The following is a 16,420-nucleotide window of genomic DNA, read 5'->3' on the forward strand; positions in this document are numbered from 1 at the left end:
TCTAATCTGCATTTGTCGTGTGTAATCATAAATCCCAAACTCACTTACCTGCTTTTTTGGGTGAGAATGTAGACGCCCTTCACATTACACACTTACAAACATTAAGCCGTTTCAAATAAGAAGTTTCTGATGAAACTCGCAGGAGAAAGTTCTGTTCCATTTGGCACTTCCATTATGTGTCTTTCTGGCCAGAAAGAGGGGAAAAAGGACTTCACAGCTCCAATTTATCCAAGTCAGTGTGGCTTTTAAGCTGAGCGTGTCTCTACCTGCTATCCGGCATCAAAATACCACACTATATGACCTGAGGTCGTGTCAAAACACTAGTTTTACACGCTGCGCTTACAATTAATAAAATTATGACAAAGTAGGAAAGAGTTGTTGCGCAGTTGGTCTCAATTTTAGTTTCTGTTTTAGTATTCAGCACGAATAGAAGATTAAAAAATATGAGTTCCGAAAATTAATGTTGGACTGCAAATAAAATATAAAACAAAATAAACACGATTTATAAATACACAATCAACGTGAAGCTTTTGTCGTGCTCCTATTAGACTGGATTAAAACATCTGTAGAAATGTGTCTTTTGTATCCAGAGGAAACCCACTTCCTCTCTCTCTGTGTGTGTGTGTGTGTGTGTGTGTGTGTGTGTGTGTGTGTGTGTGTGTGTGTGTGTGTGTGTGTGTGTGTGTGTGTGTGTGTGTGTCCCAAGGTCAAAGACTGCATAGTCATGGTCAAGGGTATCCAAAACAGTCGCAGAAATACACAATAGCAGACGAGACCGACTTTAAGGCTGTTTTTTGATAACCTGCTAATTGCAAAGTAGCACTGAGCATTTCGGAAACGTCACTTAAATGACGTCATACCATCAACCTTTCTGTACTATACGAGTATAAAATATTAGAAAGGCATTACTTTATGCAGCATTCTGCATATTTCCATATTATACAGACAGGGATTTATTTTATATTTGTCAGTAAATATCAGATACAGAGTTCTGTGTACGAGAACATAGAATTATAATATTACAATTATATTACTATATTACTATAATACTACTTTAAACAAACCGTCCTACACTTCACCTAAAACAAAAACACATTCTCTCTTTCTACAGTATATATATATGTGTGTGTGTGTGTGTGTGTGTGTGTGTGTGTGTGTGTGTGTGTGTGTGTGTGTGTGTGTGTGTGTGTGTGTGTGTGTGTGTGTGTGTGTGTATAAAGCATTTATCATTTATAGACACTACATGTCGTACTCTTTATGGATGTGTATGTGACAAATACATTTGAATTTGAATGTAATATATATATATATAGAGAGAGAGAGAGACAGAGAGAGAGAGACAGAGAGAGAGAGAGAGAGAGAGAGAGAGAGAGAGAGAGAGAGAGAGAGAGAGAGAGATGAATTTAATTCGAATAAAGACTGACAATTATTATCTTAAGTGTCACGTGGTGAACCATTAATCCTTCAAATATCAAAAAATAACAAATATATGGATATAATTTGGATTTTTTATGAGATTTATCCATGGCTCTGATCAGAAACTGTCCGTTCTGCACAGTCTGATAACATTTATAAACATTATTTTGTAGAAGCCTGTGGTGTATTACAGAGGGAGGATTGGGAACAGATTTTATTTATACAGAGAACTCTTTAAAACTTTTTTCTCATTAACTGGTTATGTGATTATTAACTATTTGGATTATTGTTGTTGTAAATTACAACACAGAAAGAATAATATACCTTTTGACTACTAAATGAGGAGCTCATCTAAGTTAAAAAGAGAATAAACCGATAGACCAGTAGCGGTCTGAACTCATTAACAAATTATTGTGATTTTTTATTTCATTTAATCATCGACCGTCTAGCATAAGACGGAAAACACACACACACACACACACACACACACACACACACACACACACACACACACACACACACACACACACACACACACAGAGAGAAAGAGAGAGAGAGAGAGAGAGAGAGAGAGAGAGAGGATGACAAATCATTAATTAATAAGCAATACTCTTTAATATCCACAAGGCAATAACAAAACATTCCAGTTTCGTGACACAAACATCCTTCAAAGAGAAAGGAAACGAGAATGACATCAAATACACGATAAAATAATAGTAATTTACACATTCTGTCCCACGAGAGTTTTCATTAAATAATAATTAAGCACGGCACTGTACAATATCACACTCAGCCTGCAGACTTGCACATTTCAGCTCCAACACAAGACACACTCAGCTTTTTTCTTTGAACCGTGAGATTTTATGAATAATGTTATAATATAGGTTTTAACTTTTAATCACTTCTCACGCAAACTTTGTTTCATAGGAATGAATTAAACGAACGCGCGCGCCCCCAAAAAGCCCGATTTAAAGTTTTTATAAGCGAACCGGAAAAAACCCAGTTTGATTTTCATTTATACAAACAAAATCACTGAAACTTTATAAAATGGACTTCGGTCAAACGAGAAAGAGGTTAAAACGAGAAAGAGGTTAGGCCAGATCTTAACAATTACATGAGAATTAGATTTATTTATTTGTTTGTTTGTTTATTTTAGGAATTTGTTTACAGTAGCTACTCGAATCATTGAAGAATGTTGTTGTTTGTTGCTTTTGAACTTGTACTATGCTAATTTCCGAGTGGCTGGGATAATCACAGTTTACCAAACATTACCCACATCATCAACAGATTAATAGATATGCTAATACATTTTTTATTCAATTTTTATTCATTTATTATTTTATTTAGCAAAGATTCGACTCTGCTCAGGTTGCGTGCATGTGGCCGTTCGACTTCGACTTGCAGACGGTTTTCTTTTCTTTTACACGGCGGTTCTGAAACCAGATGGTAACTTGTCTCTCTGAGAGGTTAGTCACGGTGGAGATCCGCCGTCTTTTATCTTTGGTGATGAATTTGTTGGACGCGTACTCCTTCTCGAGCTCCTTTAACTGGATCTTGGTGTAAGGCACGCGCTTCTTGCGGCCTCGGCGGTAGCTGCTAATTTCAGGCTGCAGTGGCACAACCTCTGGAAAAGAAGAATATAAAAGCACATGATATACAAAAGAAACACGTCAGGACACAAACAATCATCGGGTGTGGATTGAATGAATGCCAGCATGAAGGATTCTTTTTTGCAGGTAATATACAGTCAAGTTCAACATTATAATGCCTGATAGTGTTAGGAACTCTCAGCACATTGAGTTTGGAGTTCAGGGAGATTGTGAGTACTGGTGTGGTGTATATAAAACAGAAATAAATAAATAACATGCGCTGTTTTACGGTGTCATGTTAATAGACGGTGTTACAGAAGACAATAGAGAGACAAACTATTGGCTGTTAAGCGCCTCCACTGACCGCAGGGATTCCAGAACCTGGAGAACATCCAGATCCAGAAAGAAGACTTACTCCCAGCTCCCTCTCTCTCTCTCTCTCTCTCTCTCTCTCTCTCTCTCTCTCTCTCTCTCTCTCTCTCTCTCTTAGTAAGTGTTTGTGAACGCTTGTGTGTGTGGGGGGGTGGGGGTGGGGTGGGGGGGTGTTTGTTTTGAGAGATATTCTGGGAATATCATTTTAATGTGTGCTGTGGACGCTAAATAGGATTAACACACACACACACACACACACACACACACACACACACACACACACACACACACACACAGACACACACACACACACACACACACACACACACACACACACACACACACACACACACACACACACACAGAGGCCTATACACAGAGTGCTGCAGGCCCATGGCTACGGGTCTTTTACTTCCTGTTTCTAAAATATTAGCACAAGAAACCCCACAACAACAACAACAACAACAATAATAACAATAATAATGATGATTATAATAATAATAATAATAATAATAATAATAATAATAACATTAATAATAAAAATCAATAAGGCGAAAAAGAAGACGAAGACGAAGAAAAAGAAAAAGAAAAAGAAAAAAAAAAGAAAAAGAAAAAGAGCTTTTAGAAATGAATGTAATGAATAACATTCAGACTAAAATATTGTAAATATATCAATCAACAAAGAATCGAATCTTTAACTGCATAAAGATGTGAATGAATAAATGAAAGAATAAATAAATCTCAGTATGATGAATATTAGCACACGATAATACACACACACACACACACACACACACACACACACACACACACACACACACACACACACGCCTCAAATTTTGACGCGCTGCGTGTGAATAGTCGACGTTCCAGGAACTCGTGTGGGAAAAAGCTGAGGCAGTCAGTTGTAAATAAAGTTTTTGCGATGCTTTTAAAACATTTATTAAAACCGATTTGACTGCAGTAGTGTTTACAAGATGTATAATATTCACAGCATATTCACAACGTGCTAATTTTTTCTGTAACTATAAATAGACATCACGCATTTAAACACCAGCTCGAAGATTACACGAGTAAATAAAACATTGTGTTAAATCTATGTAGGTGTATTTATTTATTTATTTATTTATTTAAAATTGTTGCTGGCAAAGTATATAACCTGGGAAAGGTGACTTCCAGAGGTGGCTCTGCTGACTCTGATCTTTGGAAAAACACACTTGTCCATCCCAGCCGTTGCTCAGTGCCCAGTGATTATATCCATCCACCGGGATTAAACTCTCGTGCCGCACTTCTGGATGAGCACCGATTCCCGGCATCACAGCCATGTCCAGATATCCCGGGACGGTTTGGTAAGAGCCTGCAAAACCAGGGTAGAAAGCCAGTTCTTTGGCTCGGTTGGAGAGCTCTTCCCCGTGCTCGGGGTATTTTTCAGCGGGGTGATAAGAGCACGGCTTCTGCACGTTAACGCTGTGAGCGTGATTTAAACGGCATTCGTAGTAAGAATACGGGTAATTATAACCCAAAGACGCACCGGAGGAAGGTGTCTGAGGCCCGGGACATTGCCGTCCGCCCTCCGATGAAGGGATCTCGGGGTAAATCGAGCCCTGGTGGGGCATTATAGTCCCCGAGTGTCGCCCCAGTCCGGGGTGAGAGATCAGATCCCTGCAGTGAGAGGCAGGACAGTTCCCGCTCAGTCCCTCCATAACGTGTCTATTTTCATTCGTGATTCGTTTTGGTTTTTCTTCCTCTTCTTGGTTGCAAATAAATAAATAAATAAATAGATCTATGTCAGGTATCCACAGCCGTCGAAGTCATGCCAAAGGCTATTGCTATATTAATAAAAAACTCGACTAGCGCTCCGAAAAAGGGGAGACTTCACCTCTCACTTCCAAGCTCATTTTCTTCCCTTCTTCTTCTTTCTCTCTGCGCATGCGCGTCCGCCCAAGACACAATCCGTGCGATTCGTAATTAAAGACCTGCTCGAGCGTTTTTTTGCTGACACTAACAAGAAGAAGAAGAAGCAGAGAAAGAGAAGTAGAAGGAAAATACATCTCATCCCTTTAAGTGGAAGCTAATACACAACGTTCTGTAGGATCATTTTAAATCTGAGCTTCTCATTGGCTGAGAAAAGAGAAGGCTTAAACTAGCCTTAAAGGGGAGGACACCTCATTTACAGGAGGAAGAGAACAAGTTAGTGAAGGCGCAAAATCTTCTTTTTTATTAAAATGCAGATTTGACATCAGTGTAGCTTCGATATCAGCAATATTATTACGTGGAAAAAAGAAAAATGAATTTGTGCAAAAAAATGGACTTTAAATCGAAATTCTAACTTTAATGTTTTTGTTGGAATCTAAATAAACATATTTAGCAAGTTTGTAGTGAATCATGTGTTCATGTTTTATTATCTGCTGGACGACTGTTTCAAAGGTATACAAGTGTGAAGAACATCTGAGAACGATATTACCTGACTAGCACGAGTCTACATGTGAGATGTTTGTGATTGTGAGAAGACAACCCCGTTTTGGTTATGGGTAAAGTAAATAAAACTTAAGTATCTACAGAGAAGAAGTAACTAAATTGGGCTTGGAGGTAAATAGCTCACAAATATTGACCATTCCTTCAAACGCCAGCTGGCCGGAGGTCCAAGGTCAAGGTAGAAACTCAGACAAAACAGAGTCGTAATCAGTCTAGACGGACATGAACGAACTTCACACTCAAACGAAGTGCAAAGAAAACACTTTCAGTCAAACTTCCGGGGAAAAATAACGATTCAGTAAACCGAGAAAGGATTTTTAAAGCCTTTAAACTATAGTTTAAGCAAAAATGTAACTTTTTTCCGAGTGCAATTTGGTTTAGAATCTAGAAAAACATTTCGCGTTCGTAACCAGCAGTCGATATATTTGGCATAAATAAAGCAATTTTTCATAATAAAATCGAATTCAAACTCTTCACACTGAAGTAAGACCCAATCATCATGTGTTTGAGAAATTTGAGGGAAAACAAGAGAATGAATCCAGACCTTGTATTGAATTGGCCCAGAAATTTGCTACAGCGCATGTAATGGAATTGTGTTCCATAAGAAACTCATCACATCATCCAGACTAATGCTTGATGAACACACTTAATAGATCTGCTTTAATAAAATCATAATATATGTAGCAGTTGTTAAATGGCGGTGAGAAAAGCACAAGTTGGACATTTTATTTCGTGATGAAAAATGTAGACGTGCGCGCGACGTACACCATATTTTATCGTACGTGTAAATTAAATGAACGTTTTTGCTCTATAAGAATTAAATATGCTCGCGTGCTCCTCAGGCATGATTTAAACTCTGTTTTAATCAAAACTTCCCAGAATTCTTTAAACGTATTAAGCATTAAAGTCGGTTTTACACTTCAACACGTAGTTTGATAAATGTTGAACATTTGCCTGAATGTAGAAGAAGAGTGAATTATTCATTTCATTTCCCACTCATCTCTCAACACTTTAGCATTTTATAGCATTTTAGCTTTACTACAAGAGTGATTCTTATTACTCTTATTACTGCCTGATCTACTGAGATCTTTTGAGGAGGGAAAAGAATAATAATCAGAATTAGAATAAATTATAAAGAATTTGAAAAACGTATATTTATTTATTTATTTATTTATTTATTTATTTATTTATTTATTTATTTATTTATTTATTTATTTATAAAACCTCGGCCTTGTTAGAGACCCACCTCAGGAGGAGGCTGTAGACATGTTCAGGTAAAGTGTTTAATAAAATAAATCGTGAGCTTTGTGGACAGAAGTGTCTCAGCAGTTCATCCAGCACGACCAAACTGCTGATCCTTTAAGAAAACTCTTAGCCTTCAGCTGCTCCAGAAGCTGCAATCTGACCCGAATTTCTTCCCGACATGGAACATGTGACGAAACGCGGTTCATTGTACTTCAAACGTGAATGTCTGTAAATGACATTTTCTTATTTGGGACAGGGGCTGAAGTTTCGAGTTCAAATCCCTGCAAGATTACAAGTCCACTACTAAACACTGCCAGAGAGACACTGGAGTCATAATTGGAGCCCTGAGAAAGACCCTTGTTCCTCTGGAGTCATCCATATCAACATCTGATCAACGACAAAAACAAACACCAGTTTATTTTAAATAAACATACCAAAAAAAACCCCCACACAATAGTGTTTGTAAGAAGTGAAGTCCTCAAGTAATCCGTATTTGTAACAAAATACTATTAGTCACGTGAATGTGCGTGTTTACTTGCATATTTGTGAATCCTTTTTTAAATTATTATTATTATTATTATTATTATTATTATTATTATTATTATTGTATTATGATCAAACTGTACTTTAGATGCGACTAAGATCATTTTAAATACGAATTAAGTCGACTGCGTTTACACAAGCACACTAATTATTAAAATGTAAATCAGTGATGACAAATTCAGTTACTTTCTTGATAGATATTAATTTATACCACGGCAAGCACACACACACACACACACACACACACACACACACACACACACACACACACACACACACACACACACACACACTTCAAACTAACTGCTTAATAGAAACTTTATATTATTATTTTAAAAAGCAAGAATTGCGCATCGCAAGTTCAAGACTGAAAAAGAATTGTGATTTTTTTTTTAAAACGTCAAATCCAAAAGATGATCATAATAAAAGTTAATTGAGATTTTTGTAGTCTGTAATTTAGTCTTATTTTCTGGAATAAAATGTGTTTTGTGGACTTTTTCCTGGTTTCTCATTTTATTTGATAGTATTTAAGCTAATTTTTTATAGCAAGTAGAGTTCTAGTGGAGTGTAATTAAAAACAATTTTTTTTGTAAATATAAGTGATAAATATAGTAATAGTAATATAATCGACTATATAATACAATTTGTTTCATATCGTAAACATTATAACTGTGTAGTTATTAAAGCCCGAGTAAAGACTTTCATATTTTTTAATAATACCAGTATTTATATTCAATTTGCATTCCTCCTTAAATAAAACCAATTTGTGATTTTTAGGGACAAACTATGAGTTTCTTTTGTACAGTTTATCAGACCGAATGCAGTTTGTTAGTAAATGTTATTATGATGAATAAACAGCTGGACAGTTTGTCTTGTGCGGCCTTTCAGTGCTCATAATAAGGAGAAAAGACTTCAGACTTCCGCACGTCCAAGTTCAAGTTAAAACGCTCATTATCCTGACGGGCGTCATTCAGGGCAATTATTCCCTGCTGCACGCGCGCGAGACGATTTAAGATTAGATTTAAAACCATCGAAAGGGTAACACACACACACACACACACACACACACACACACACACACACACACACACACACACACACACACACACACACAAACAGACGGGCAGATCGAACACGCTGCTTTATAATAAAGTAAAAAATATATAAACAGAAATTCATAAGATTTTTTTAAATTGTAAATTTATGATTATTTATTTTGCTGTTATAGTTTTTCAGACATGCAACTGTATCAGTTTGTTCATGTTCATGTATGTTAGACACATTAATACGGGATTTATTACTTTCAGACATTTCAGATATGTCAAAACATCTGTGCGTCTTTAGTGAAATAACAGGACTATCTATTAGTTTTCTCTGGAAAAATTTGTGTTAAACAGAACAAAATAATAAAAATAACGTAGATTCTAAAATGAACTGTTACTGAAAGAAAAATAAACCATTATCAAAAATAAAAAACAAGTAGTATTTATATAATACCATTGTATTTTAAATAGTAGTATTTATATGCAAATACTTTTTATACATAAATAGTCATTTTAATATATAGCATATTATGTTAAATATTTCTTTGTACATTGTATTATAATATTAAGCAATAATAATCTTTAACAGTTGGTGCTACAACTCGCAGCATCGTGAAAAGAAAGAATGAAACATTTCCTTTGTTTTGTTTTCAGGTTAATGTTGTTTTAGGTCACTAAGCTTCACAAAACAATGTATAATTTTGTCAAATTGTGCAAACAAATATATAACTGAAAGGTGGAGCATCTTTCAGCTGTAGTTTGTGTGTAGCTTTATGTTTCTAAAGAAATAAACGCGATTAAAAGGGAATTTGGGGGTTTGTAGATCTGCTGTTTAAACAAAACGTTTACTTTGTAATTGTGCCAAACAAAACAACAAACAAATGTAGATATTTTGGCAGTAAGTACGACATTTATTTGATTATTTCTTTTTTTCTTCCTTTTTTTTTTTTTGTAATAGAAAATACTAATATTACAATTGCAGAAAAATGCAGATTATGTCGGATTAATATTCTGATAATACTGTAACACAATTAACTAAACGAAAATTATTATTATTAATTTTACATTTTCAGATCACAGAAAGCAAACGAATAAAAACAATGTAAACTTTTAAATAATTATTCTTTCCAAGTGTTTTATTTGTGAAACTCAGCTCTCAAGTCTTTCTCTGCATTATTTTCTTTAGATAAGATTAACATTACTGATGTTTCGGAAACTCTTGTGCCAGTTGCTCAAAACAATACAAAACATTAAAGAAAACAAAATAAAATAAAAAAAGAATACGAGACATACTAATAATAAAATAATAAGATTTATTATTTTAACATTGAATAATTAAAGCTTTCGAAAAGTTATTTATAAATACAATTATTTATAAGTAATTAGCTTTGAATAAACTGAACAGTAAAATGGAATGAAATGGTACAGTTAGTGTAAATACATTTAAATAACATTCTTCAGCATTTTTAGAACAAACATTTCTAAAAAACATTAGCAGTGTTTGTTTTACATAAAGAATATGAATTGAATATAATTCAGGGAAACAGTTTTGCTGCAAATGTACAGTGTTTAAAAATAAAACTAACAAAACAGCCCCGTTTGATAGCCCAGGCTGAAACTGCCCCTCTCGCCCATCACCAGGAAGTTCTGCAAGGTTTTGTTCTTCCATCTCCTCTCCTCTTCCTCTTCCTCTGGGTGCTAAATGAAGGAGAAGAGTGACGGCTTTAACAGCAGTGTTGTACTGTACTGTACTGCACTGCACTACACACACACACAAACACACACACACACACACACACACACACACACACACACAAGTGTCCTCACTGGAGCTGTTCTTAGCTCTCCTGATGATTTGTGGAGGATCTAAATCAAAATTTTCAAATTCCTGCTACTGCAACTCTCAGGGAGCAACTGGTGTTAGCAAATGTTTGTGGAGAAAATATGCACCATCAGCCATTAGCTGTCAATCTCTGACCTCCCCATTGTGCTCTGGTCCAGATAAAAATACTCTCAGGAACAAGGGGTACTAAAAAGGACCATTCCTTGTTCCTGTGCTGCTCATGCAACTTACTCTTTGTATCTCACGTGTGCAACATTTATATAAAGTGATTCTTTATTGTTTGAATTTAAAATGGAATTATGCAAATTAAATATTTTATACGGTACATCAGAGATACAGTGAAATGTTGTGCAGCCTATCATACCTACGCCCAGGTCTATGAACTTTATTTAAACCAAACTTTACCTGCACTTTCAATCTGGAGCTCAGTGGAGAATATTTTCTTAAACTCTAAATATTAAATCTACTAATAGATATATTTATCGCCATTCAACATTCATAAATGTGAACTAGAAATCTATGCTTGATGTAACCCACAAATTTAATTACACTCTGATTTTGTACATTACATATTTTTAATGATTTAAATTCAAATCAATTTCTATTTACAATTTTATTTGTAAAGCACTTTAAAGAATTGAATAGACTGAGAATAAAATCTATTAAACATGTATAAGTTTATCTTTACAGTGACCAAACAAGTGGTGCTAGTGTTCAGGGGAAAACTCCCTGAGATGATATGAAGATAAAACCAGACTCAGGAGGAATTCCATTATGTAATAATCCAAAATACAGGCACATGAAGATTCATGCTTGTGATAATTACAAGTCCAATTTTATTGATTTATTTTATTTTTTACTTTATAAGAATATTGTTCATCATGCCTTTTCCCCACACTGTCTCCCCTCATGTCTCTAAACCCCTAAAGTCAAGTGTACCTGCACCTTTAGTGGCGAGTAAAACAGGCAGGTCTCAGAAGCTTCACATTTACATGATAATATTTTTAACAGTTTTTTAAATAATAAAGAATAAAGATAACAAACTGTACCTTTCCATGTCACTTGGGTGGAACAGATTTGGACATTTTAATACCTTTTTACTTAGTAAGGTAGGTTTATTGTGTACAAGGTGGAAATTTGTCATTAGCTTCATTACACAATATACATATATATAATATGTTTAAGATGCAGAACACTGCAAAAGCTCAAAACAGATATCTTGTGGAGTCTTTCAGCAGGAACTAAACGTGTAGGTGTAGGTTTTATGTAGGTGTACATGTGTGTGTGTGTGTGTGTGTGTGTGTGTGTGTGTGTGTGTGTGTGTGTGTGTGTGTGTGTGTGTGTATGTGTGTGTGTGTGTGTGTGTGTGTGTGTGTGTGTGTGTGTGTGTGTGTGTGTGTGTGTGTGTAATGGATTAAGAGCAGCATTTCTGCGTGTGTCTCTTAACATATATTCAAGCTTTATTAGAGACATGCACCACCCCTCCCCTCCCCTTTCCGCCCCTCCCCCGGGGTTCGACTAAAAGCATAACAGTTGGAATGAAGTTGAAATGAAAGTGTTGTTGATCTGCAGAGGGGCGTGGGGGCTCTGCGTGCTCTGGTTATTCCTCCAGGTTATATAGAGTACAGTGAAAGGGAAAGATGGAAACTCCTCCTCCTCCTCTGCTGTGTTTCACATTTAACTCCTGCAGTCTGGAATATTAAACACAGACACAATAAAACACACACTGGCTCAGTTCCTGCTTTAATATTTATCTCGATATTTAGAAAGCTATAGGATTGTTTTTAGGCTTCGCGTCATGATCGAGAGCCTTTACGCGGCGAAATACCGGAGGATTACGAAACCTATAGGAGTGGCAAGTGCTCGTGTATTTGAACATGTTGTGCATTAAATCCTTTATAAAACTGTATGAAATCTGAAACTGTATATGCAGTACAGGTCCGGAACAATAATCATGGCGAAAAAACAAAATGACAAACACAGGCATCACGTGTAAAAATAAAGAAACTGTAATAATGGGTGAAGTCACGTGGCCTGGATTTGAAAAACTTGTGACGTTCAGAAACCTTGATGCATGAGAATAACCATCTACAAAGTGCAACATTAAAACAATACGGAAAATTGATTGTAGAATGATCACAAAAAGTAAAACCGACTTCTCAAATCTCAACTTCTGAACGAGATTTTTTAGAAAAAGACGAAGAAACTCAGGTTGTGTAGATCTGTAATATGTTTGTAATGTTTCCAATGAAAACACACACACACACACACACACACACACACACACACACACACACACACACACACACACACACACACACACACACACACACGCACTTTAGAAAGCGTCAAGATCTAAAAATTAAGCGAAAAGAAGTCGTCAAAATGTAAATGCAAAATGTTGCGCAATGTAAATTCGCTTGCGTTTAAATTTATTCATATATACAATTCTCTTAGCGATTTACCCAACAAAACCCTCACTGCTGTTCATATTTAAATTAGAGACTTGTATGGGATCAAAGTTCAAGTTCAAGATTGGCCTTCTGCATGTCAGTGCGCATGCGCGTAAACTACACGGGAACGCGGACGTTTGATGACTACATCTCGGCAAATGCAGTAAATAAAGCAAATAACACACACACAAACACACACACACACACACACACACACACACACACACACACACACACACACACACACACACACCTGAAAATGTAATGCAGGTTGAGTATAGACTTCTGCTTTATAATATGCACAGATCCAAACATCAAACCCCAATCCGAATTAAATAATTCTATACTGAGTTTTTCTTCTGAAATGTATCTTTATTATGATTGTTTTATAAAGTAAACTGTTTTAAATAAATGTCCTACATAATTCAGAAACGAGTTTCTTTCTCTGAGTGTTTTTTTTATTTTAAAGTGAAGTGAGCAAATCATTTCTCGATATATTTAAAGGCAAGCCGACACTCGTTTTAGAGATATTTAATTTTAGAAAGTGGATAAAAAATACTATGTATTTTTCTATAAATATTATAACTAGAAATCTAGATATAGTAATATATTTTTATGTAGAAGATGAGAGTATGTTTGATAGATTATTATTAATAATCTCTCTCACTGCGGATAAAATCTTTAATGAATAAATAGTTCAATATAAATTGGAGAAAATCGCCTGACCTGCTGGAAGACAATTATGTCTGCAAATCGTTTTTATTAGCATTAAAATATATGTATTTGTTTTTGTGTTTGTGTGAGCAGTAAGAATTCCCTTGTCTTATTTTAAATGCAGTACCGAGTTATATTATTTTTTACCCTGAGTATTTACATTACAAATATTTGCATTATAAAAAATAAGATTTATTTATATGTATAATATTAATTCAAAACACGAGCGCGTATTTAACGCGCGATTTTGCCGCGGCACAGTGGAAAACTTGAAAAATGATATTAAAGGTTTATACTTAACTCAGTGCTAAAACTAACTTCCCGTGTGGAAAAATCTATTTTATTTTAAAATAACACAAGTTAATTAACTATGCTGTTAATAATTTAAATCTGATTAAATTACATGTTGATTAGTTTAGACGATTAGTTTTTGGGTGGAAATATTATTTAATATAAGTAGACAGTATTTTTTGGAAGCTTTACCATTTCAAAACAAAATAAATCAAATTCAAACAAAAAAAAGAAAAAAACAGAAAAGTAAAACTACAGGAAATATAAAATAGATTACAAAATTATCCAATTAGCAGATACAAAAATTGAATAAAAAATCGATATAATGATTTTATGGATTATAAGAAAACATTATTTATATAACAACCAAGTATATTTTAATTAAAAAAAAGTTTACTTTCTTACTTGCTGTTTACAAAGTGGACAAAGATTACAAAGCACGTGACTAATTTAATACAAGTGTTTTTTTATTTATTTTTTATTTTTTATTTGATCTCTCTGTTTGATTGTAATAAACACTTTGTAGGTTGCTGCCCAAATCAAATCAACATTTAGTTTTTTTCTTATAGCCACAAATATCACATTCACATCCAAACTTGCCGAAGTCCAGGATATGAACACCTTCACTGCTTTTTTCCCTCTCAGGCCAAAGTCCATCTCCATGAATACTGCTGTTCTTTCTCTCTCTGTTTGTCTGCCCTGTACTGCAGGTAAAATCACGTTGAGCACAATGTCACTATTACAGGAAACACCTTCACAGTGAATTTACTGATCCTAGGAGTCGCCAAGGAGTGGCTTAATATCATGCTAAAAACAATGTGTCCTGAAAAATTGATTGCATTGTGTAGAAATTCTTACATGTACACTTGAACAGGCTGCACTGCTAGATTAAAGAGAAAGGGCTTTTTTCATTGTTGTGAATTATGGCACAGATTATTTTCTATTTCAGGAAATAATTATTACAGGATTAAGTTAACAATATAAATGGGGATGATTAATAAAATGTAAAAAAGCAACACCATTTTATCATTTTATTTAATTGAAGTAAAACATTTACAATCTGACCTTAACACAATCTACAATTCAATTTTTATTAATAATTATGAATGTAATTATGATCATTATAATACTGAGAGAATTACATCTAGGATTAGAAAAGCATATCCTGTGACAGACGGGTGTCCCAGACATTATAGACTGGTGTCTCAGACATGATGGACTGGTGTTCCAGACATTCCAGGCTGGTGCCTCAGATGTGATGAAATGGTGTCAAAGACAGACTCTGTGCCTATTATTCCTCTCCAGCTCCAAACCACTTCCACCTTACAAACATTACTACTGTTTGCTATTTTATCATAAGTAACTGAGATGTTGTCTCATTTGCTGCTTTCTCATTTATCCTTTAAATAAAAGAGTAATTTAAAAAAAACTCTATTTAAATAAAGATAAAATATAGTTAATGTAATTTACAAACTAATCAGTTAACAGATTAACTAACTACATTAACTGATGTTACATGGCATAAACTGCACAACGCCACTACACATATTTGTACTTTATTACAGTTAGAGGCATCAATTTTTATCAATCAATTTTATGGTTGTGTATGTGATCAATACAATTTTTATTTGAGATCCTCCATCACCACCACTCCAATCAGAATAAAGCTCTTAGTGAAGATGAATAAATAAGGAGATATTATTTCTCATGAGCTTCATCATTGTTTTGTGAAAGGCAATTATTTTATTATCAGAATTAGGTTTGGAAACACAAAGAGAAACAATCATCCCAACAGTATTCACTTCATTTTACTCTATTAAGAACAAGAATATTGGCCAATGTCCTCAGGATAAAGGCCACTAGGTGTAAAAAAAAACTTTCCAGATATTACTTAGAGTTAGATGATTACATTTCATCTATCACAAACCCCACTGAATTAAATAAATCCACTCTACAACATCTGCATTGGAAAAGTCTCATAGATGTCTGCTGATTCCAGGAGAACATCTCCATACAACTTAGTCATTAGGAAGTATCTGTTTTTGCTTATCCAAATTGTACATGGAACTGAACACCTCACCCCCTATTCCATCTCTCTGACCTTTTTTTTATTTGGCTCTAAACCTTTCCCAAGATAGAGCCAGCTCTTAATGGCCTAACCATGACTAGCAGATCTGTGCGATCTTCTTGCTGTAACTGCTAAGTGTTATGGGAAAACACTAGGCTAGAAGAAGTTTACGGTTCTGCTGCTTCTGTGAGATGGTTAGAGACCACACATTGGTGAAATGCAGATGAACTCTTTTGTCCAGATTTAGGAGGATTTCCTGTTACAAGCACAAACTCAGACTCAAACTAAAGTAAATCAACTTTTTCTGGCCACATCTTGCATTAAAGCCATGTCCTGGTACAGTCAGGTCAGGTCTATACTGTTTTAAT

At 35.0% G+C, this 16,420-nt stretch overlaps 1 protein-coding gene across 1 annotated transcript; it reads right to left on the reverse strand.

Moving 5' to 3' along the window:
* Positions 1 to 2,008: 2,008 nt before the first annotated feature.
* Positions 2,009 to 5,446, reverse strand: LOC310722786 (homeobox protein Hox-C13a-like). Its single transcript, XM_083535502.1, has 2 exons — positions 4,537 to 5,446; positions 2,009 to 3,040 (listed from the first exon to the last, which is right to left on the reverse strand). The coding sequence occupies exons 1-2, from the start codon at positions 5,078 to 5,080 to the stop codon at positions 2,781 to 2,783; spliced, it is 804 nt and encodes a 267-aa protein (XP_083391628.1). The 5' UTR covers positions 5,081 to 5,446; the 3' UTR covers positions 2,009 to 2,780.
* Positions 5,447 to 16,420: the final 10,974 nt, after the last annotated feature.

This window comes from Silurus aristotelis, assembly GCF_946808225.1.
Source record: "Silurus aristotelis genome assembly, chromosome: 29".
NCBI lineage: Eukaryota > Metazoa > Chordata > Actinopteri > Siluriformes > Siluridae > Silurus > Silurus aristotelis.